The following is a 24,271-nucleotide window of genomic DNA, read 5'->3' as shown; positions in this document are numbered from 1 at the left end:
ACACTGCAGTCAACCCCTGCCTAGACAAGGACTCAGATGTCACACCGTTGGCACTGACACCCCCCCCCACTTCAGTCCTGCCTCCATTCTCAAATGGGGGTCGGGGTGTGGAGGGGGCATGCAAGCTAAAATCCTTACTTTTGGGGAGGCGAAGGCATGTTTAGGAAGCGCTGGGGAGGCCCGGCGGTTATCGAGGACTTTCTCAGTTCAGTGGACAGTCGTTTGTACATCGTGTAAGGTTTGGTGTTTATTTCTTTACTTTTAATCACAGAACAGACTGACTAAAGCATACTGTTTCTTAAATGATGTTTTAATCCACCCTACATTCCAGACAGCTGCAGCTTTTGGATTCCACTTAGCACACGAAGCAACAGTATGGCTAATAGTTGCTATTCACGGAGCGTTTCCCATGTGTCTTTTCTTCGTTATCCTGTTAACTGGTACAACGAAACTCGTGGTAGGGGCTCTTTACCTCCATTCTACAGATTGGGAGACCGGGGCTTAGGGGTGCCAAGCGGCAGAGGCAGGGTTCAGTCCCAGTGGCCAGTCCCCCACACAGCTCTTGGCCAGAGGAGGCAGTTCCGTGTGACCTGCATGCCAGCGCAAACGTGGCCATCCGCGTGGGCCCTGGGCAGGTGTGGTGTGCGAGGGGTAGCTGAGAGGCCGGTTCTGCACAGGCACTGGGGCAAGTTGCCAGGGTCAGGAAGACAGTGTCACCCTGAATTGAACTGTGCCTCCACACTCAGAACGCTGACAGCCCGGGAGGAGGGGGGCCGATGCAGGAAGAGTAGAGTCGTCTCAGCTCTGCCGGACTTGAGACCTTGGAGCAGTGCTCGCTGTGGCTGTCCCTCAGAGTGACCGGGGTCCTCCGCAGGCATCCCAGACGCCCTGGCCTGGTCCCCTGCTGTCCGATAGGAATGCAATGGGAGCCAGAAATGCAAACCACCTATGTAACTTCAGATCTTATAAAATGTTAGGTTAGGGGCGCCTGGCTGGCTCAGTTGGAAGAGCACGCCACCCTTGATCTCGAGGTCATGAGTTTGAGCCTGATGTTGGGTGTAGAGATTACTTAAAGTAAATAAAATTTTATGGGCCGCCTGGGTGGCTCAGACGGTTAAGCATCTGCCTTCAGCTCAGGTCATGATCCCGGGGTCCTGGGATCCAGTCCTGCATCAGGCTCTCTGCTCAGCGGAGAACCTGCCTCTCCCACTCCCTCTGCCCCTCCCCCTGCTCCTGAGTGCTCTCTGTCAAATGAATACATGAAATACATAAAATATTTTTAAAAAATAGATAAATAAATACATAAAATGTTTAAAAATGTTAAGTTAGCCACATTTTTTAAAACGTAAAAATAAGAAGGTGAAATAAATTTTAGTATTTTAATCCAGTATAGCCAAAATATTACTGCAGCGTGTGATCAGTATAAATAATTTTTAGGTGATAGTTCACTTTTTTTTTGTACCAAGTGTTTGAAATCCAGGGTATGATTTCCCCTGACAACAAACCTCAGTGTAAACCAGCCACACAGCAAGGACTCCACAGTCACACGTGGCTGGGGGCCACCATGTGGGACGGGGCAGGGCTGGTGCTGTCCACTGTTTTCAGAAGAGGCATCTGGAAGCCAGAGGAGGGAGGGGACTGGCCATATTGGTAGTGATCTGAGGTCCAGCCCCAACTCTGGTAGTGCTGTTAGCTTTGGCTCCCTGGGGCCAAATTCGTGGGCTCCTGGGTGGGAGGTCGGAGGAGGGAAGCCTGCCCAAAGCCCCTACCTGGGACCCTGGGGCGGGTCCACAGCCCCACCAGATTTTTCCTTTTCTTGTCCTAGCTCTGAGTCCATCCTGGTTGATTCTCTACCCTGTCACACACCTTCAGCTTTCTCACCCAGGGAATGGAATTCAGAGCCTCTGTCTCCCACCTCCCAGGCAGACACCAGAAGTATGATTTTCAAGTGGTTCCCTCTGGTGTCTTGTGACTGGCAGCTGATCAAGTGGGTGATACAGTGTTTCTATCCAGGAGGCTGCAGTGCTGGGCTGGTCCGGGTGTCTGATGGCAGGGGCGGGGGAGGGGGGCAGCCTGTGGACCCCAAGGTGGGGAACAGAGAACCTTCTGTGCTTCCGTGGGAAGCCTGTCAGGCCCCTTTCCCTCCAAGCTTGGATGGCCAGACAGACGGCCCCATCTGCCCACTCATGGGCCTTGAGGCAGTTGGCCAGTGACTCAGCCCTCTGCTCTCCCACGTGAGCTGGGGCCAAGCAGGCCTCACTTCCCAGTGCTACGGTCACACTGTGCTGCTCAGTGATGGGAGAGGGCAAAGTCTGCAGCCTGTGTCCAGCCAGGGGTGGGGCGGAGGGGATGGAGCGAGTATCAGACTCACTGTTACTGCCTCTTCCTCCCTTGCTCCAGTGACGTCCCTGATGAATTGATCCGTTTATTAATTCAGTGAATTTGTATTGAGGGCCTACTGTGTGCCCGTCGCTCTTCTAGACATTGGTGATAACGGCACCGAACAAAACAAAACAAAAATCTTCACAAGCAGGGGCGGGGGATCAGAATTGTGGGGTGTGTATGGAATTTTTGATGGCTGGTAGTGAAGGTGAACAAAGAAATGAATGAAGAGCTATCAAGCCCCTGTCTCTCTCAGTACACAAGGAGCCCTTAGAGGGTTTTTGAGCTGAGAAGTGATGTGGGCGACTGATCTGTTCTGGAGAATTGCCATTAACTGGCCATCTCCACCCAAGAATGAGTGATTAAAGTAGGTTGTAGCCCTACATGAGCCCCGTGGCCTGTGTCATCATCTTGCCTTACCTAGCGATTGTATGAGCCGTATGAACGTCACCGTCCAGCTCGAGCGCCCTCTGGAATATTAGCCGCGGACTCTGAGCTGGGAGGAATCGCTGTGGGCCAGCTGGCACCGCTGAGATTCACCCACCTTGACAGGAGGAAACGTGACCCTGGATCCTAAGGGGAAATGTGTGTAAGCAGGTGTCGTACAGTCCCGCTCTTCGGCTGGACGGCGCAGCCACCCAAGTTCAGGGCCCAGGAGGCCTGGCTTACCAGCTGAAGGATTTGAGTCCCGTGCCAGCGTGCGATGTGATAAGTGAGCGCCGCGTTCGCCAGCATTCCTGGAAGTCTGGTGTCCAGATGGAGGGCCGTACTAATCCCGCGGCTACATTGGAAGCGTGCTGGAGAGCATTGGAAGCATGCTGGAGAGCTTCCAGAGGAGCCCTGGGCTACGGCAGCAGAGAGAAACTGTGTCCCACCAGGAAGCTGCCTGAGAAGGAGCACGGGAGGCTGCTCGTGGCTGTCGTAGGACTTGGATCTGATAGAGGACTGACTTCCTTTACTTGCTCCTAAAGGCAGCAGGTGGACATTCGAGGGATCGTGGCATCTAGGAAGTCATTCCTTCCCAAGGAGGGCTGTTGAGGCAGGAGGGGGTCAGGGGTCAGGCATGTGGGCTCAGGAGCTAAGCAGCCCGAGTCCCGGTCCTTGTCCTCCTCCCTAGCTCTACATCCCTAGGCAAGTGGCTGACCCTTCTTATGCACTGGGTCCCTGTCTCTACAAGGGAGGTCGTGATGGTGTTTAACTCATAGGGTTGAGATCATACTTGGACAGTCCTTCAAAGTGTCTAGCAGAGTAGTTCTCAGCGTTTGGTAATGTCTGGAGACAAGCTGGTTGTCACAACCAGGGACTGGTGTTCCTACTGGCATCTAGTGGAGAGGTCAAAGATACTGCTATACATTCCATGGTGCACGCACAGCCCCCCACAACAGTGACTTACCTGGTCCCCAAACCAGTGGTGATGGGGTGGGGTCCTTAAGTGCACCGTACATTGTAGTAGTTTACAAGGGATGTAATACACGTTTAATCTCATCTTATTACTCGTGTGTCCGATGTTTACGTGCTACCTTCTGAACTTTAATAGAGTCTGAAAATATAAAGAAGTCTCCCAGACCACAGAGGTCATAGTCTCGTGGGCCAGATACAAAACACATATGAACATAACATAAAATTATATTATGTGATAAAGCATCTTGTGTAATCCAGGTACTCTGATAGACTCTTGGTATAAACAAGCCTCCAGTTTCAGAGGTCAGAAGATAGTGGGCAAGACGTGAAAAGCAGTAATTATATAATATGAAATTATATTACCTGTTAAGTGCCAGAAGCAAGTTATAAACAATATTTGGTGGGAAGAAAAACAGCGGTTGCTTAGAAATGTCGGAAAAGACTTCATAGAGGAAGAGCCCTTTGAGCTGATGCTAGAGTGAGGGTGTCCTGGGTGGGGAGGGGCTTAGGGTATCCTCCTGCTTAGGGTGGGAAGAGGGGAGGGGGAAAGGCAGCTCCTGTGGCCTGCCTGGGAAAAGGGTAGGAGGTGTGCCTTCAGCACCCGTGACCCGAGGGTGAAGGGTCCTGATTGCCACTAAGGAGCTTTGGCTTTTCATTTAAAGAATGGGGAGCAATTGAGGCAGGAGGGTGGTTTGATCCAAATTATTTCCTGGAAGCATACCATGTTGGCAGTTCCCAAGAAGGGGGTTGAATGAGGAAAGACTCAAAGAGACCAATTAGGAAGCAGGTAAATTGGGATAGGATCTAGACTAGATATGTCTCCAGAACTGGAGATGGAGTACTGTATTCTAAAATGTTTCTGAGGGGCACCTGGGTGGCTCAGTCAGTTAAGTGTCTCCCTTTGGCTCGTGATCCCAGGGTACTGGGATCGAGCCCCATGTCAGGCTCCCTGCTCAGTGGAGAGCCTGCTTCTCCCTCTCCCTCTGCCACTCCCCCCCCTTGTGCTCACTCTCTGTCTCTCCCTCTATCAAATTAATAAATAAAATCTTTAAAAAAAGATAAAGTCTTTCTGAGGCTCTAGACCATGTGGCCTTCATGCTGCATCTGCGTTTTGTTTTATTTTATTTTATTTTATTTTATTTTATTTTATTTTATTTTATTTTATTTTATTTTATTTGTAATCACTACACCCAACATGGGGCTCAAACTCACAACCCCGAGATCAAGGCTTGCATGCTTCTCTGACTGAGCCAGCCAGGCGCCCCTCCGCTGGGTTTTGTAAAGCCTTACATCCCCAGTGCCTCCCACAATGCCAAGCATTCAGTAGGAGCTCAGTGAGCACTGGTTGGAATGAGGAAATGGGGTAGAAACAATCATGTTTAGTAACTGTTTAGTAGGGGTGGCGTGAGGGGGGTGGATGTTGGAAGAATTTATGATCCTGTGGGGACCGGGGTGGAGGGGTGGAGCTGGAGACACAGGTCTAGTTTGGGATGTGTCAAGTTCGAAGAGTTAACGATCCTTCAGGTAGGATGTGCCGCGGGGAGCCAGAAATACTGGGATGGGATCTGGGGAGGAACTGAACAGGGTAGGAGTAGTGGGCAGACATCTGAAAATGAATGAACTTGTCCTATAAAAACAGGCGGGAGAGCAAAGGTTCAAGGACAGATCCCTGGAGAAGGCCAGCCCTTAAAGGGAGTGGGGCCAGGACAGACTGTCACCGAGGTAGGAGGGACACGGGGAGAGTCGGGACCCAGAAGCCGAGGAGGAGGCATGGGCTGACAGTATCACAGGCTTCAGAGCAGGAGGAAGAGAGAAAATAGACCTTCCTCAGGTGTGACAAGAGGCCACGGATGGCTTCTGGAAGAGGAGCCGTGTCTGCATAAAATTCCGGGTGGGAGCCAGAGGTGGTGTGGGAGTGGCTGCGGCCCAGATACAGAAGTCTGAGCAGTGGAGGGAAGCGTGGACATGCAGGGGTGATGGAAGAGGAGGTAGAGGCAGAGAGGGGCTTTGTTCTGTTGGAGGGGGAGGGAGATCGAGGTCTGTTTATTAGAGAGGAGTGAAGGGGAGAGAATGGGAAGAAACAGGGCAGAAGGGGATCCCTGGTCCCAGTGGTACTGGTGCGGGCAGCGGTGTCCAGGTGGAGGGCTTAGGAGGGAACGGGAGGGCTGGCCGAGGCTCCAGGCGGCAGCTCCAGGTTTTTCCCTCCAGAACCCAGGGACGGTGCCCACAATTACGTGACTTGCTCAAGGTCTCTGAGCCAATAAGAACGGAGCCTCTGAGTCCTCCCCCATTAGTCTTCCCAGACCTCTTCTCAGGTTCATTCAGCCTTGTCCCTAATGGGCCCCGGGGCTCCGAGGGGCCTGGCGTCACGCTGTGTCCTTGGGTGGATATGCGTGCCGTTCCTCCTGCTGGAGCAGGTAGCTGCTGGGTTCTTGCTGTGTGTGAGGCGCGTAAGGCAGGGCGTAGGGGGCTCAGTTCCTCCCCCTGTGCCCCGGGTTCTGCCCTGCAGCAAGGGCTCAGGTCAGCGCGGGGCGCTGTGGAGTTCGGCAGAGCACCTGCGAGTGTGCGGACTCCCCTCCCGGGGTCAGCTTGGCTTGGTGTGTTCTGTGCGCAGGTCTCCCTGGCTGTTGGTGGCAGGCAGAGGCTGCCACGTGCGCGACGTGAGTGGAGCACAGTCCTGCTCTGTCCCCCAGGTACTCTCCTGGGACTGTCCCCGTGTCCTTTCGTACCCAGGGGCCCGGTCAATAATGCGGGGCAGCCAGCGGCTGGGGGAAGGCTGTGGGTCGACCGGAGGCAGTAGCCACCCAAGAAGCTCGGGCTCCGGGAATGTCCGCGGCTGCTGAGCTCTGGTCTTGGCTTGGCCCAGCAAGGGGAGGAGTGGGCTGATGAAAGCCCTGATCGGGGGTCTCGGAGCAAGCTCGAAGCCAAGTCAGTCTGCCTCGCACACCATCTGGGCTCAGACCTCCCCGTGCAGGCTTTCCGGCGCTTCTCTAGCTGTCTTGTTGCTCTGCTCGGGATCTGGACTGTCAGCTGTGCTCAGCGCCCGCCGGAGGTCTCCTCCGCCCAGGAGTCACTGTCCTTCAGTGACCGTGGAGCTCGCTGTGCGTGGGGCTGGCCATCCTGGCTTCGTGTCAGGGAGGTCGGGGGTTTTTGGTTTTTTGTTTTTCACTTACGAATGCCTGGACCCTGCCTGGAACCAATGAAATGAGAATCTTGGAGAATGGGACCGAGGCAGCTGTATAGTTCTTAACTCCTCAGGTGCTGGCCTTGCGCCAGTCGCGTCACCCGTGTTGTGACCTCCTGATACAAAGGGAGCTGCTCGTGAAGACTGAGAGAGAGTGGAGGGGAGCGGCAGGTGTGGGTCATAAAGTCGGGAGATGTCCGGGCTGGACGGATGCTGGTGGGGAGCTCGGCAGCACAGGGCGTGCTCCTAGCGGGTGACGGGGCACCACCTGGGCGTTGGGTAGAATTCGTATCTGGCCTCGCCCACTGAGTCAGAAGGCACACACCGAGGTTTGAGCAGCCTGCTTAGGCCGTCGTGCGGACATCCTCATCCTCATCCTCCTTGTCCGCCTCAGTGGTTCTTAATCCTGATGGGGTGTTAGGGTCACCCGAGGGGCTCGAGCAAATGCGGTGCTGGGCCAGACCCATCAAGTCAGAATTCCCAGGTGTGGGACCCAGACGCTTGTGATTATATCTTATTTTTAAAAATTTTTAGCACCCCAGGCGATTTTCCTGTTCAGTCAAGGTCAAAAACCATCCACCTGAACCAGTGTTTCTCAGACTTACTGTGCAGATGATTCCCCAGGTGATCTTATTCAAATCAGGTTCTGATTTTGTCCGTATGGAGGGGCCTGAGATCATGCATTTCTTTCTTTTTCTTTCTCTTTTTTTCTTTCTTCTTTCTTTCTTTCTTTCTTTCTTTCTTTCTTTCTTTCTTTCTTTCTTTTCTTTCTTTCAGATTTATTTATCCATTTGAGAGAGAGAGAGAGCATGAGCAGGGGGTGGGGAGGATAGAGGGAGAGATTCTCCAAGCAGACTCCCCGCTGAGTGCAGAGCCCGACGGGTTTGATCTCATGACCCTGAGATCATGACCTGAGCAGAAATCAAGAGTCTAACGCTCAACCGACTGAGCCACCCAGGCGCCCCGAGGTTATGCATTTCTAATAAGGTCCCTAGTGATGCCCGTGGTGCTGATCCAATAAATATATTTTGAGCGGCAAGAATCTAGTAGGCTAACTTCCCAGTTTTACAACCAAAGAAACTGAGGGTCCGAAAGGGAGAAGTGACTGCCAAGTTAACCCGAAGTGCTATTCATTCAGTACTTGCTGAGCACTGGCTCTGTGCTGGGCAGTGTGCTGGGTGCTGGGAACACGACAGACCTCATTGCTACCCTCACAGAGCTCATATTCCAGAGGAGAAGGCATTCAGAAAGCAAGCAAGTAACTAAGCTCATTATAGATTGGGAGAAGTCTGGACCGTGCCGGGGTAAGGAATGAATTGGCAGTGGCTGTAGGGAGGTATGGAAGAAGGCATGCCACTTTCAGAGGAGTGATCAGGGAAGTTACTAGAACCATCACTTTCATTGGCTGTCTTCTAACTACAAATCCAGAGCTTTCTTTACTGGATAGGGTCATCTTCTATTCCTACTGGGGTTTGGGGATGGGTGTTCCTGACTGTCCTGAGGATGTCTGGCTCTGGTCCCCACCTCTCATCCCTCCCCTTGCCAAGACTCTCATTCTTTGGTGTTTGTGGACTCAGAGTGGAGCCTGGGGGCAGAACATCGACTCGGTGATAGGACAGTGTTCAGGATAATTGATTTATGGTTTGTAACAAAAACCAGCTCTCATCCTGGTGCTGTCTCCTGCCCTGAAGAAATCATTTGAGGTTTTCCAGGTCTCCCTGAGAGAGCACAAACACTAGAGCTGCCCTCCCTTTCCAGGTGGGTCGTAAGATTCACCTGGGCTGCTTGTGAAAATGCCTGTCCCAGGTCCCACCCTGTCTCATTTAGCAGTCCCCGGGAAAAGCCCTGGAATCTGGGTTTTCAGGAAGCGGCCCAGGGTAATTCTTCTGATTCAGGTGACTGGGGAACACTGTGTGGATGACAAAAATGGTACCTGGCATCCCACGTCTCTTGTTGTGGCTATGCAAGCTGCCTAAATTCCTTCCCCCGTGACTCTGCAGTGTGGCCCTGGCTGAGTTTGTGTGCATATAGCAGCTGACCCCGTTCCAGAGCCCTGTCCTTGCCATGCCAGCTTTGCCCTTACCCCAAAGGGCCTCCCATTTCCTCTGACCAACCAGACCCTCCCCCACCCGGCACTCCCATTCAAACACTTGCCTTCACGGAGCTTTCCCCCAGCACTGAGAGGATGAGGGCTTGGACACTGTTTGCATTTAGTCAGAGTCTAGAAGAACTGGAGGACCCTCGCCCACCCTCGCCCCCGTGCCTGGCCTGAGTGGATGCGTTTGGCTGGAGTAGTGAGAGGCTGAGGATGGAGAGGTGGGTGGTAGCCAGGACTAAGGGACTGCTTCGGATGGTGGAGAAGAGGTAAACATAGGCTGCATCCAGTACCAATCACAGCGTTCTACGGTTCACTTCCATGTAAAAAGTGGGTTGAGGTTCCTGTCTGCTTCCTGGAGCTGGCCCTTCCCAGGTCATACTGAGGAAGGGGACAGAGAAACCACGCCAGGGAAGCTGGAGTAGTCCAGTCTGGCGTGGGACCTCATCTTTGAGGAGTGGGACTCGGGTTCCCTTCCTGTAGCACAGGCCCCACCTGGACCCCTGATGCCGCCTTTGAGGGCTGACGAGGATGTCCGCTGTCTGGATGGCCACCCCGGAAGCAGCTCTGTGCTTCTGGAGAAGGGAAGGCGGGCTGTGGGTGTGTCCTGCTCCAGGATCTAGGTAGGACGTTTGCAGAGCTGACCACATACCAGTGACTCCTAACCTCCTAGGTGGCCCGAGGCAGCCGGGATGACAGCTCTCCCCAGGAACCCTGCTACCCGCTGAGAAACATGATAAGCAAGTCCCGTGAGTGTTGTCCAAGGATTCCCCCTCCCTGAAGGATGGGCCCCCAGAAGCAGCATCGGGGCCCCCTGGGGGCTGTACAGGGATAGGCAGATAGCCGGCGGGGGGGGCCTCTCTTCATCTTGAAGGACAGTAGAAACCCAGGCCCAAGCCCGGTGCTGGAAAACTACAGCCAGGCGAGGGTCCGGGACCGGGTCTGCTTGAGTTGGAGGCTGCAGGGGCCCACAACAGGGTCGGTGCACTGGGGCTCTCCCCGCCGTCCCTGCCTCTAGCTCCTCTGTGTATGTGCCCCGCAGGCTGGAAGCTGCTGGCCATGTTGGCTCTGGTCCTGGTCGTCACGGTGTGGTATTCCATCTCCCGAGAAGACAGGTACATTGAGCTGTGAGGCCAGGTTCCATGTCTTTCCAGCAGTTCTCAGGAGTGGGCTCAGGGATGGAGTGTCATGGGGCGGCAGACCCAGTGGGGCCAGGAGGGTTCAGAGGGCCAGGGTATGACCCCTCCCTTCAGCTGTTAGCATGAAATCCTTCCAGGAGCGTAGGTAGTGGGTTTGGGGGGTAGGGTCTGTGAGGAATCCCCAGGCCCCTCACCCACGTTGCTCCGGAGAAGGGAGAGCTGGAGGCTCTGCCATGAGTTGGTCTCAGAGCCAACTTGGCTTGAGATGATTCTACCCTGCACATCACTCTCTGGGACCTTGAGACCTGTGTCACGGGAGAAGGCTGAGGCTGCCTGGGACGCTGGCCCCTGGGCCCGAGAGGTCTGACTGGAGCTCCTGCCTCCTCCCCTTTTCTGTCTCTAGTTTTTATTTTCCTATCCCAGAGAAGAAGGAGCCGTGCTTCCAGGGTGAGGCAGAGAGGAAGGCCTCTAAGCTGTTTGGCAAGTAAGTACTTGAGGCTGTGGTGGGGCAGGGCCTGCGGGCCGAGCATGGGGCGGGTGGATGGAGAGTTTCACAGGGGTGGGGCTTCAGTGCGGGCTTAGATGGAGGGGAACATGTCAGTGGACGTGGGTTAGGGGAGCCTGTGAATGAGGAGAGGCCCTTGAACATATGCGTGTGTGTGTGTGTGTGTGTGTGTGTGTAATAACTATATTATTATATGCAATATTATACAGTATATAAATATAATTTATATACTGAGTTGGAGGTTGCAGGGACCCAAAATAGTATATATTATAATTCATTATTTTATATATTATAAACAATATATTTATTATATATAAAGTTATATATTATATTTTATATATTATTTATTTTATTATATCTTATAAATATATTAATATATATTTAAATATGTAAATATATTCTGTATAATATATTACATTATTATATTATTAAAATATATAGTTATATATAATATTATATTAATATGTAATATATAATAATTATATACTATATTATATTATATTATATTATATTATATTATATTATATACTATTAGTCACGGGCCTGACCTGACCCTGATTCTGGCTTCTTCAAGATTAATCCCTTTCTCATCCCTGCCCTGCTCTCACCTCTGTGCAGCTACTCCCGAGATCAGCCCATCTTCCTGCAGCTGAAGGATTATTTCTGGGTCAAGACACCGTCCGCCTATGAGCTGCCCTACGGGACCAAGGGGAGTGGTAAGAGCTGCCGGGTAAATGGGGATGGCGGGCTCCCCTCGGCCACACTGCTTCTTGTTATTTGCTGCCCATGGTCCCAGTGCCCACGTTCTGAGCCAGGCTCCGATGGGGAGGTCAGGGGAGGAGGGGGCAGCAGAGGGAGAGTTGGCAGCCTTTGGAAAGCTAGCTGTTGCCATCAGCCCCTCCCAATCCACGTCTTTTTGTAGAAGACCTGCTCCTCCGGGTTCTAGCCATCACCAGCTACTCCATTCCAGAGAGCATCCAGAGGTAAGGAGACAGTCCCTGCCCTGAGTCCGAGCGCCCTCCCCTTCCTGCCCCCATGCGACAGTCATGGGCTAGCACCTCCCAGCGAGCCTTCCTATCTCTGGTCCCCCGTGGCCAATTTGACCCTTCTTCGCAGCCTGCCTGTCTCCGGGGGAGGCAGGGACGCCAGTGTCCACGGCAACTGAGCCTGGGCATCCGGGTGCCGTAGCAGGCAGCGTATCGCCGTGGCAACAGGCAGGCCTGGGCAGCAGGCGAGGGGGCTTCGAAATGGGGCTTCTTATTAGTCCGCACCAGGAGCCCTCCCTCCTCTCCTCCTCCGTCTTCTGCGCTCTGCTCAGTCTCCTCTCCCGCTAAGGGCCAGGGCTGTGGAGTCAGCAGGACCGTAAGCGGGACTCCCCGGAGAAGCCTGGTCCGTGGGGATCAGGGGCTGAGGCAGCCCGGGAAGGACCCCCGAGCTGGGCCCCGGGCAGACCCCGGGCAGGGGTTAAGCGGAGCAGGAGCAGGGGTCACTCCGGGGCTGAGCACCCTCTTCCCACGGCAGTCTCAAGTGTCGCCGCTGCGTGGTGGTGGGGAACGGGCACCGGCTGCGCAACAGCTCACTGGGCGATGCCATCAACAAGTACGACGTGGTCATCAGGTCTGTAGGACGGGCTCTCGTCCCTTCTGTTTGGGAGTGACTGTCGAGGGCCCGTGGGGCTCTGGGTGACGGGCATCCTCCTCCCTGCCTTGCAGATTGAACAACGCACCCGTGGCTGGCTACGAGGGCGACGTGGGCTCCAAGACCACCATGCGTCTCTTCTACCCCGAGTCAGCCCACTTCAACCCCAAAGTGGAGAACAACCCAGATACACTCCTCGTCCTGGTAGCTTTCAAGGCAATGGACTTCCACTGGATTGAGACCATCCTGAGTGATAAGAAGAGGGTGAGCGGGGACACGGGGAGGCGAGGGGTCACGGCTCAGGGATGGGACCCTGCCTGTCTCAGGACCTCACGCTCCACAATGTCTGTCCTGTGGTCCTAAAGAGTCCGTGAGGGGAAGTCGTGAACTCCATGTTCTGTGGGACTTCTGAGAAGCCTGCAGGAGTCAGGTGGCGCCCCAAGCTTGAGGCTGCTGGGGCCAGGGAAGCTGCTGGAATATGTGTTTGCCAGTGAGAAACCTGGGAGCAGAGGAGCTGGTCAGTAGACATCTCCAGGCAGGGGGTAGGTTAGAACAAGGGATCTGTCCTTCTGGGTGTTGTCCACCGTCTTTTTCTCATCCAGTCAGATGCCGACTGGTCCCATGTAGCATTTTTGCCAAGTGTTTAGACAGCCCCACACTTAGGCCCCTTCTATCTGTCTGAATATCCTTGGAAGTGGGCAGTAGTTGGACCCCATACTCTACACAGCATGTCCCCTGCCCCCCCCTCCCCCGAGCAGGGCCCTCCCACCTCTCTCTCCCCACTCCTCTCTGTTCGCCCTTCCCCTTTTGGGTGCGGGCCTAGCCTCCACCTCCCTCCCCTCTCACCCCACATTCTTGGGGGGGGCTCTGCCATCACGTGGACCCCATCTGCTGACTAAGGACCACCAGGCTGGACTTGAGAAACAGGTCTTCGCACACCCTCATCTCTCCCTTCCAATCCTGTGCCCCGCAGGTGCGAAAGGGCTTCTGGAAGCAGCCTCCCCTCATCTGGGATGTCAACCCCAGGCAGGTTCGGATTCTCAACCCTTTCTTCATGGAGATAGCAGCTGACAAACTGCTGAGCCTTCCAATGCAGCAGCCTCGCAAGATTAAGCAGGTGCAGGTGATGGTGGGGCGCGGGCGGCCGGGAAGCCCGAGGGCCGGGGTGGGCCATTTCTAGAGGCTTCGGAAGCCCTGGAGGACCCCAGGAGAAGGGAAAGGAACAACCGAGACAGCAGTTTGCGTTTGAACAGCCCCTGGGACAGCCTCCTGCCCACACCTCTGTATTCAGTCCGGTGTGTTTGGCTGCCGGAAGGGAGAGTGTGGACTTTGGAGAACCGTGGGGGCATCTGCCGAGCAGGAAGTTAGGGGAGGGTTTTTATAGGGTTTGGGGCCGGAGTTAGAGGCCTTGGCAGGTGCTGGTCGGGATTTATAAGGTAAGGAGTTGCCGGAACAGTCTGTGGCCTTGACTTGAGGATGACTGGAGTCCGTGCAGTTGCTGTTAGGTCACTTTATCTGTGCTCTTATCTTGGAACGGCCTCGCCGGAATGAGTTAAAGGTGCTCGAGCTTCAGTTTGTCTTGTGGGTCCTGCTTTGGCGTGATAGGTCCGTGCTGGGGGTCATGGTACAGTTTTGCAAATTATGGTTTTCGTTTCAGCTGGTGGGCTTTAGCCGCCAGCTCGTACCTTCCCAAGGACGTCCACACGTGCCTTCTGAGCCCCCAGAGAGGCCGTGGGGGATAGTTGTCAGAGGTAACTAGTAAACATAGCTGGAGCTCGGCTGTCCTGCTTACTCTGTGGCCTCGGGCAGACCGGCCACTTGGAGCCGTGCTTTTTCTTATCTGTATGGTGGGGATAGTATTAGTACTGACCTTTTAAGGCCCTTGTAGGATTTAAAAACATAATTATATAAAACGCCTATGGCAGAGATTGGTACACAGTGGATGCTCACTGTATTTGCCAAATCGTGCATCAAGAATTTTATTCTTCACTGAATATCTCCTCTGATTCAGCTTCATACGTTGAATGCCTCCTTTTGTGGCCATTCAGTCCCAGGCCCCCCATTTGCACGCTTGGGGAGTAAGACATGCACCTTGCCCTGAGGACACTCAGTCTAGCAGAGTAAACATACAGGTTGCAACACGGAGTGGCAGAATGCCTCGTAGAGAGTTGTTCCAGATGCTGTAGGAGCTGGGAGGAGGGGCAGACCTCTGCGTGGGGCTGGCTGGGAGCCCCCCATCTCGCCCGCCACAGAGGAGGTGGTCTTGGAGTTGGGCCTTTAAGGGGTCATGGGGCCCATCCGGCAGAGACTTTGGGAAAAGATATTTCCTTTGGCAAGACCAACCAGCAACTCCAGCACTGAGTTCTAGTGCACGTGAAGTTGAGGGGAGCAGTGAGGAGGAGTTTTATGTTCCCGATGGGGTGTGCAGCAGAGGGGGAAGGACCAGAACCCAGCTTCTGGCTGTGGGAGGGGAAAAGGAGGCCATGCCCTTGATGTAGTAGTTTCTCATTGCTGCCTGATTAACAAATCACCACAGCTGAGTGGCTTAAAGCAACACCTGTTGATGGACTCACAGTTCTGGCGGTCAGAAGTCCAGCTGGGCATGGCTGAATTCTTATCTGGAGGCTAGAGTGGGGTGGGGGGACATGCTTCCAGGGTCCTTCTTGTCAGAGGGATTCAGTCCCTTGTGGTTCCAGGACTGAGGTCCCATTTCCTTTGCTGGCTTTCAGCCTTGATACCCTCAGCTCTTAGAGATTGTGTGTGTTCCTTAAGATATAACCCTCTCCACCTTCCAGCCAGCAATGACATGATAAATCCTTCTAGCCCTTCCCACCCCTGACTTCCTCCATTGCTGACCTCTAGACCCAGATGCAAAAGCTCAGGTAATGAGCCCACCAGGATGATCTCTCTCTCTTATGGCCAATGGCACCCATAGGGCAATAGAATATAATGTAATATGTCTCAGATTTGTAGGTTCCACATGCACTCAAGGGTCACTGGGGGTGAGCTTAGGGACCTCCTGCTACACCATTTATTTTACAGGTGAAGTTGAGAGATTTATCACAATTCTAGGTTTCCAGCTTAGACAGCTGGCTGGGTGGTAACATGCTTAACGAATACAGGAAAGACAGGGGGAGAGGAGAGTCTGGCAGGTTTCAGGAGCCCGTGACCAGGCAGAGCTGGCTGGTAGGCCATGGAAATGTGGTTCGGCAGAGGTGTGAACTGGATACGATAACGTGGTGGTCAAAGCAACAGGAGGGAAACAGAAGGCCCCGGCAGAAAGGGACAGATGAAATGACAGGATTGCTCAGAAGGGACACGGGAAAAACCTGGGCTGACAAGGTCCAGGGAATGGGCAGCCAAAGCAGTCAGGCTGGCAGGTTGTTGGAGCTGACGAAGGCCAGGTTTGTGAGGTTAGAGTATTAGGTTGCCCAACCCCTCGGATGAATTAGGGATGGAGAAAGTAGGTCTCCTCCTTCCCCCATAGCAGCCCATAAGGGGGGTGGGAAAAGTATTGCTATCCCCATTTTACGGAAGGGGAGAGCCCACTCTCATAAGCCCGTGAGTGAGGGAGCCCCCCAGGTTTTCTGAAAGAGGTGAGGTTTTCCAAGGCAGAGAGCCGAACCTTTCCACTCCTTGAGTGAAGAGTCGTAAGCCTCAGTTTCCCCATCTGTAAAATGGGGCCCATGAGAGTGTCTACCTCAAAGTGTTTTTGTGAAGACCGGATGCACTCACGTATTATACGGGGTAAAATACTTAACGTAGCGTCTGGCACACGGTCAGTGCTCAAAAGGTAACAGGTGATGATGATTATTACCGTTGTCATTATCGTCATCCTGATTGCCATCTTCATGCCTCAAGGTGAGATGTGTTGGGCTTGCCGCGATGTGTTGGGCTATCCTACCCAGTCTGGTAGCCCCCAGCTACCTGAGGCTATTTAAATTTAAGTTTAAGTTTATTAAATTAATTACGTATGAAATTAAAGTAAAAGACTCGGTTCTCGTGCCGCTGCACCGGCCCCACGCCCGTGCCCAGGAGCCGCATGTGCCAGTGACTGCGGGGTAGACCGCACGGGGGAAGAACATGTCCGGGAAAGACGGAGTCTGTTGCACGGGGCTGGCCTGGAAGGCGGTGACGGGAGCAGGGCTCCCTCTAATACCTTGCCCACCCCTTGTCCCTCAGAAGCCCACCACAGGCCTGCTGGCCATCACGCTGGCACTCCACCTCTGTGACCTGGTGCATATCGCCGGCTTTGGCTACCCAGACGCCCACAACAGGAAGCAGACCATCCACTACTATGAACAGATCACGCTCAAGTCCATGGCGGTAAGTGGCTGGGGCGGAGCTGGGGACACTGGGTGAGTGAGAGTGGCGCCAGGGGCCCAGAGGCGGCTCGTGGTGAGGTCGCTCAGAGTGTCAGAACTGGAACGCAGACCCCTGGACTCCTGGCCTGAGCCCTCTGGATCTGGCCACACAGGTCCTGTCTTCCTTCTGGGAGCCAGCCCAGGGAAGGGAGCTCCCAGAAGTGCGGGGCTGTGGGGAGCACCGGAGAGACCTTCTTGGGCCGGGGAGGTCCCTCAGTTTGCTTCTTGGCTCTCTCCACAGGGGTCCGGCCACAATGTCTCCCAGGAGGCCCTGGCCATCAAGCGGATGCTGGAGATCGGAGCGGTTAAGAACCTCACGTTCTTCTGACTGGGGCAGGAGCTGTACCCATCGGTCTGCCTGCTCTGCTGCCTGAGCGACCCCATCCGTGGCTGTGGGGGTGCCCGGGGCCCGCATGACCTGCTTGGACTCCCCCTCCCCTGTGTGGAGAGGGGTCCTAGTACTGGCCGGGCCTGAGACGGGGCCGTGCCCCTGGCTGCTCTCATGGCGGCCGGATCCGGTCGGGGTGAAGGCCCTGGGGTGGCGGGAGGCCGGCCGAGGCGCGGGGGCCGTGCCGGGGCACCCCCTCTCCACCAGCGCCGGGAGCTTATTTATGGGCTATTTAATTAAAGGGTAGGACTGTGCCACGGGCTGGTCCCATGGCATCGAAAAAGGGGGCAAATTACAGTGTTCTGCCCACTTTTGATAAAAACACAAAAGTGCTGGGCCCACTACAGCCTAGACCCAGAGCAAGCCTCCCAGGAGGGCAGGGGCGTCTGGAGCCAGTGGGTGCCCTCCAGAGAAGAGCTGCTCCCTCCCAGCAGGCATGGGAAGAGCACCGGGATGGGGGTTCCACGGAGAATGGGACCTCATCTAGAAGAGAGGTTTGAAACCTAACATTAAACTATTTTTCCTAAAATGGGAGCAGTTGTGATACCCTGTCTCCTTCAGGTTGGGGGGGACGTGGAGGGGACAAGTGGGTCACAGCAGTGGACCCCCTCTCCCAGCACTAGACGGGCTTGTTAGAGACCAGCAGCGTCTCCGGGACCCAGTGGGACCCAGAGGAGGCCATGGTCATTCAGGAAATAATTACTAGGTTCAGTGCTTGTTGCCAGGTCATTCATCGTCACCCTGGTGGAGTAGGCAAGCAGGTGGCACCCAGAGCAGGCTGTCTGCTGGACACCCAGCCTGCCGTTCTACATCCTGGTTCACTTCCCAGAGGTAGGGAGAGGCAGGAGGATGCCAGATGGGCGTGGCAGAACCGTCTCCTCCTCTCCCCGCTCCCTCTCTTTCCCTCTCCAGCCTTTCCTTTCTAAAACCTCATGCTGGGAGGTGTGCGTTTGAGGACAGGGGTGGAGTAAGAGAAAGGAAGCCAAGTTTCCTTTCTCAGATTAAGTGGGAATCATAAAATGGAGTTTACAGAAGGTCCTGCCCAGTGGCCCAGGCTGCCAGGATTGGGTTGGGCAGGGTTTGGGCCACGTCTGGGGGATTTGGCAAGGCCTCTCCAGCCAGTTGCCGTGCCAGGGGACAAAATGCTGTTTTCCCTGGGTTTCTAGAATTATGAGAGCCCTGCCATTTGCCTGTATCTCCCCGCTTTGTTCTCCATCTTCCCAGGCTCTGCTTAGCTGCCAACTGGGCATCTTGCCACCCCCACAGCTGTTTCTTTACATCTGGAGCCAGGAGGCAGAGCTGGAACTCCCCCATAGGGAATGGGACTCACAGCTGTGTTCCTGGCTTTCTCGGAAAGAGTTGCAGCCTTGAGGTTTTGAGACAGCGAGACTGGGACAGGACAGATAAAGAGGGGCAGAGATCTGGGAGAAGCAGAGGACGACACACTTCTGGACCGAGTGTTCGAGTAGCCTTGAGAATACCCAAGCTCATGCCACAGAACGGTCCTGAGGACCATTACTGGGAGAATTGCCTGCTCTCTCAGAAGCCTGGTGGCTTTACTTTGCTAGCTGTCTCTCCCCAGAGGAGAGGGGGATTCCGAAAGCAAATAGGGCCCCGGCCTGTGTAGCCCCTAGCCCTCTCCCCTCTACAGGGGCAAGCTTTGTCTCCCAGGCTTTGACCTGGGTGGTGGTGGGGGGATGGGGGACGACTTGTTGACTTCACAGGGGTGAATGAACGTGTGCAGGGATCTTAGCTCTGCTTCTCCCTGAGGCTTCCCCAGCAGCTTCTCGTGAGAGTATGCAAGGGAGTGTCCATTTCCCCATCCAGGGCCATTGAAAGTGGCTGTCAGCACATATGATCCAGCTGTCCTGGACGGGGGCCACTGCCTCTTACTGAACACGCCTAAACTTGAGCCAGAATCCAGCACACAGGGATGGGTCAGACCCTCCCCCTAATCTCCACACACATGCGTGTAGACACGGGAGCATATTACATTCTTGTTGGGTTATGCCTCTGATGCCAGATGCAGAGAGTTTCACGATTACATACTGATAAGGGTGTATATGGGGAGGGAGCATATATATCTAGACTGGCCATTGTTCCCTTGGGTGGGCTCAGCTCTCTCCAGATTGCCCCAGCGCCAACACAGTCGCAGACTGAGTCAGTACTGGCCCAAGGTCAGAGCGGGGAGTAGAGCTTTGATTTGGATGGGGCTCTTTGGTGTTCTGAGAAAGGGCCTGTCATTCTTCAGTTAGCTCAACCAATGGGAATGAACTGTCTCCCGGTCCGCCTGGTACTGATTAAACAAACATGCCCTGAAAATGAGGCAGGAAGGGAAGTAGGGAACACTGTGGGAAAGCACTTGAGTTCAAGTCTACACATCTGCGTTCTACACCGGGCTCTGCCACTTCATTCTGTATGACCGTCGTGGGCCAGTCATTTCTCCAGGTCTATGCTCCAAATCCCACGTTCATGGAGACGAGAGGGTCGCCCAGCCAATGAGGACCACTTACACCACAACTATCTGGGGGTGATTTAAGAATGCATTCCTGGGTCTTATCCAGGCCGCTGGGGAGGAAGCCCAGGAATCTGGAATTTTAACAAGCACCCAGAACCACCGCTCCAGCAGTCTAGACTCCAGGATGAGCTCACCGCCCCTTTCAACTCCGCAGTCGGCGCGCACCGCCCAGTCTAATCCCTGGTGTCCTTGAGCGGTGTTAATTAGGCGCACGCGCGCTTCTCTCCCGCGGGGGGTGGGCCACGCAGCAACCTAGACGCTCCGCCTGCCCCGCCCCCAGCGGCGGTGGCGGAGGCCGGGGCGCGCATGCGTCGCGGGCGCGGGAGCGGGCGCGGGCTCGGGGCTGGCGCTTGCCCCTGTGGGAACCGGGTGGGGACGGGCGGCGACCTCCTGCAGTCCGCCCCGGAGTTCTCTCGGGGCGCTGACCCCAGCGCCCCGCCTCGTTCGAGGTCGGCGCCTCCCTGGCAACCGGCTCAGGGCCTGGCGACCGCTGCAGAAGGAGGCCAGGAAGGGGGGTGGGGGGAGGGTCTGCGCCCTTCTACCCCGGTTTGCTCAGGCCCTGTATAGACCAGGGCACCTCTGCCTCCCGCTGGGCCTCCTTCACGTGACCTACGTTGACTTCACCGCAGAGGCCTGGGGGGAAACAGACTTGGACTGCGAGGGAGCCGAAGAGATCTCCATCCAGTGTGGACTCTAGAAGTCCAGCCCTGCTCCACAGAGGGGGAAACTGAGGCCCGGAGAACTGAAGAGCCCCCCCCCCCAAGTTTGACCTCCTAGCTGGGCAAGACAGAGTTTAGGCCTTTCACCTAGCTCAGGAACACTTTTAAATAAATAATATTCTGTATTCACATCACATGGTGTGGCCTTAATTTTGGACACTTCAGGTTTTTATTTACACTTTCTGAGGACATAAGTACATCCAGTTGCTTTACCCCAAAGTCTGTCCACCTTATGAAAAAAATTGAGTTTGAAAACAGTTCTGTCTTTGAGGCGGCAAGGCGTAGTGCGCACAAAATTCGGACGGTTGAATCGTGGGTTCTCCCTGCTCTGTCGTGTAATTAGCCAAGCACACCTCTGCCCCTCCATCTGTAAAAGAGTGATGATGCGTGTCTATCTCACAGTGAGGTTTTAAGGATCTAATGGGAATACGGTTGTGAAAACATTGTGGAGACTGTAAAGTATGATATAAATATTAGATTGGAAAGCTGCCTCGCATGATGGAAAATCCCGGAAAGCATATGCAACAGGTGAGGTACGCATCTGGAGAGCCACATACTCGCGCAGGTACTCAGTAACATGGCTGCTCACAGAAAAGTCTTTGTCTTCGCCCAGGAGCTAAGTACGGCATTGGCGAAATGACTCAAATGCAGGCTTTGCATAATCAAACAATGAACAGTGAGTTCAAACTGCTCTCTGGCAGTGGTTTGCAAGTTGAAGTCAGATGCCTTTAGGGGCTTTTGGAGAAAGTGGTTTCTTGGGCAACATGATCCATTTTGAGGGCATGCGGGAGGAGGTTCCTAAACTAAGGTTGACAGGGACAATCTCAGAGTTGGGATATTCTCCTCTAGACCCTGTGACCTTTTCGATGTCTTAATTATAGCTTCAGAAAACTATCTGTTAGTTTTGAACATTCCCTGGGTTCTGCACCCAGACGCGGTTCCAGGAAAATTTTCCAACTTAAAAGTTTAAGGAGGGCTATATGGTGAATGTCTGTAGTGATAGCCTGTTTTCCTGTCCAGGTCTTTCGCAGTGAGTTTACCACTCCTGAGACATTTGGGGGATCCTGTGCCCGAGAAAGGGACCTTGGAGCCCATTAGGTGTCAGTTTTGGTGGGGGGATCCCAAATGAATCGGAAGGCTCCACTGCATGGATAGTGATTACAGAGAGCTAGGAGCAGGTGGGAGAGACCACAGTCCTGTCCAGGCGGCATAGCACAGAGGACTGGACAAAAATGTTTAGGGAAAAATGAACTTTTGGGGTTGATTTTAGGTTCCTGAAGAAGACCAACAATTTAAAGCCCCCCCCCCCCCCGACAAGCGGCACAGCTTTCTCTCAAAGATATGGCAGGACTGGGAGGGCGGAGCTGGGCGGAGGCAAGGAGCGATGCCTCAGATGTTGAAATCACCCTAGGGGATAGAAGTTGGAATTACTGAACTAAGCTATTCCAGAACCATCTATTATTCTGAGGCTTCCTAAAACACTATTTACATATATCACCAACTTTAACACTTACGGAGTATCTTCTCTTGCTTAAAAATGTGTTTTTCTCCTAAGGAAAAAAACTCACACAAGTAGAAGTTAAGAGTCTGGTAGGGAGATTCTCCCCAGTTTTCTCTGTAGGTTTCTGTCCCACTGTTGTAGCCGCACATGGCAGGAAAGCTAGAGAAACTTTTACATTAAAAGTCAGAAAGGAGGTTCTTATGAGAAAATTTCTTCTTCATTCAGTATTTCTCCCAAGTGCCATGTCTGTTTGTATCATGAATACACTGCCTACTGGTCAGGTGGCAGGGCCCTTTAATTTCCTTACAAAGGGGGTGAAAGTGATATCTTTTAATTTAATCCCCCTGACAATGTCTTTGCCTAATTGAAGGTGACCTCAAGGAAACGAATCCCCATATTCAGCTCCTGTCCCTAGTAGCACTTTCCCCTTGCATAACTGGTAATAGATTTCAGAGAAGCCCCAGTTAATATTAAGACCCAGGTTCTCCCAAAGAAGACCTGTTTCCTGAGACTTCATTTACCTTGTCTTTAAGCATTAACCATTTAGATTCACGGCACAGAGGACAGTTAAAAGGGTGCATTATTTGAATGGTTTCCTAGCACTCCAAAATATTTCCAAGGACCAGGATGCCTGGGTGGCTCAGTCGGTTAGGGATCTGCCTTCGGCTCAGGTCATGATCCCAGGGGCCTGGGGTTGAGTTCTACAAGGGGCTTCTTGCTCATCGGGGAGCCTGTTTCTCCCTCTGCCTGCTGCTCCCCCTGCTTGTGCACTCTTTCTGACAAATAAATTTTAAAAATCTTAAAAAAAAAAAATATATATATATATATATATTTCTAAGAGCCGTAGGTTAAGAAACAAACGAAGGAAATGTCTTTGCATAGCTCAGCGTGCCTGATCAGCAAACTCAGGGGTTGAGGATGTCCTAGGCCTGGGGGTGGGCTGAGTGGACTGTCCCCGAGAGGCGCTCTGGGAACATGGAGTGGCACCGTGCAGGGATGTGGACCACAATTCAACGATGTCACTTGTGAATAGTGCGTGTTCACAAAAGGCCTTTTAAAGATGAGGGCTGGGTAGGAGTGAAGAAACCGACAGGGTCTGTGCTAATGAAAGCTTTTAGCGTATGTCAAAGACTTAGCCGTTAGAAAGGAGGGGGAGAGGGACCCAGGAGGAATAGCAGTTAGAGAGAGACAGAACGGATGGTCCTCCTTATAACAAAAATGTATTCATCCAGGGAAACAAATCTTTATTTTTAGAAAGAAGACTAGCTTGAAATTTTCTCATTTTCCCCAGGTTATGACCTAGTTAGAAAGACTGAAACAGAGCGGGTTGGGGAAAAGATGATTGGAGCCTTACCGCTAACAAGAAGTAACCATCAGAGTGAGAGCGAGAGCTCTTTATCAGTGATTCTCAAAGACGGCTGGTAATTTTGAGGCGAAAGCTGCAAATAAATGGCTGGTATAGAGTTACATCTCCTAAAAACAACTCAGATAAGAGGTTTTTAAAAGACTTTTGTAAAAGGGAAGCAAAATTTAAGATTTAGCTGAGATGTCCTTAGTCTTGAAATAGGCACAGCAAGTGGTATTTTAAATAAAAACCTCTATGCAAATTAAGATCATTTTTATTTAAATTACTTATACTTCTAATTTTAATAAAGAGTTTATCTTGTAGGGAAATTTCCTAGAGCATAAACTAATGGCAGGACCCCCCACCCCCACCCCACGCCTTGGTCTTTTTTTCTGGTGCCCTCATAAACCGCACACGCGATACCTGGGCAGAGCTAATGGAACTTGGGGTGTATACCTTGGGATTTCAGTTCAAATTCCATAAGAGCACACGCCTTACACCCCGTGTTCCTCCCATGCAGGCAGTGAGAAATGGAATTCCCGTTGGCTCCTTTTCTCCTGTTCTGAGAAGCCTCCCAAGGACGGCCTCATGTTTATTTTCTTTTCCCCAGATCCTCTCCACTCCGGAAGCTCAAAGGCAGTTTCGAGCCCTATTACTTCAGAGCACTTGCTTCAGTCAGCTTCATCAGAAACGGATTTGTTGTGGTATCCTAGCTCATCATGTGAGAGCGCTTCCTGTTCCATGAAAAGTTGAAGAGGTACTGGAAATGACCCCGGGCTTTCCAGACTGATAGCGAGCCTGAGAATCAGAAACCGGGCTCCCATCCAGGGACTGGGAGCCAATAATGAATTTTAAAGCTATCAGAAAACTGGATACTGGTCTTGGTGGGGGTGGGGGTGACTGGATACACAGAATAGCTTTGTTTCCCAGGAGTGCGGTCTTTCCAGGTCGCCTGGGGACTTGAGGTGGAGGAACCAGTCCCACCCGCCTTCCTAACGGAGCTGTGGTCCCTCCTAGCTTAGCCTGCCCTGGAGTGGGAACTAGCAGGTGGCCTTTACCGGCGGCCATTTTCATCATATTCTAGGGTGACAG

The 24,271-nt window shown here is 53.3% G+C and overlaps 1 protein-coding gene across 10 annotated transcripts in view; it reads left to right on the top strand.

The window, feature by feature from the left end:
* ST3GAL4 (ST3 beta-galactoside alpha-2,3-sialyltransferase 4) overlaps window positions 1–17,630 on the top strand; it is a 30,392-nt gene extending 12,762 nt beyond the window's left edge. For 7 of the 10 annotated variants that reach the window (XM_045798108.2, XM_045798117.2, XM_045798115.2 and 4 more), the window contains 10 exons: window positions 9,736–9,811; window positions 10,105–10,177; window positions 10,605–10,685; window positions 11,325–11,422; window positions 11,629–11,689; window positions 12,228–12,323; window positions 12,419–12,608; window positions 13,318–13,467; window positions 16,527–16,670; window positions 16,950–17,630. In XM_045798108.2, coding sequence (XP_045654064.1) covers window positions 9,736–9,811; window positions 10,105–10,177; window positions 10,605–10,685; window positions 11,325–11,422; window positions 11,629–11,689; window positions 12,228–12,323; window positions 12,419–12,608; window positions 13,318–13,467; window positions 16,527–16,670; window positions 16,950–17,036 — 1,056 coding nt within the window. In that variant the 3' untranslated portion in view covers window positions 17,037–17,630. The remainder of the gene's footprint in view (window positions 1–9,735; window positions 9,812–10,104; window positions 10,178–10,604; window positions 10,686–11,324; window positions 11,423–11,628; window positions 11,690–12,227; window positions 12,324–12,418; window positions 12,609–13,317; window positions 13,468–16,526; window positions 16,671–16,949) is intronic. The other 3 variants (XM_045798110.2, XM_087868291.1, XM_045798112.2) reach the window with 2 other exon arrangements.
* Window positions 17,631–24,271: the final 6,641 nt, after the last annotated feature.

This window comes from Ursus americanus, chromosome 16 (assembly GCF_024610735.1).
Source record: "Ursus americanus isolate L20-20 chromosome 16, mUrsAme1.1.p, whole genome shotgun sequence".
In the NCBI taxonomy this organism is placed as follows: Eukaryota; Metazoa; Chordata; class Mammalia; order Carnivora; family Ursidae; genus Ursus; species Ursus americanus.
This window is presented reverse-complemented; position numbering and strand designations above follow the sequence as displayed.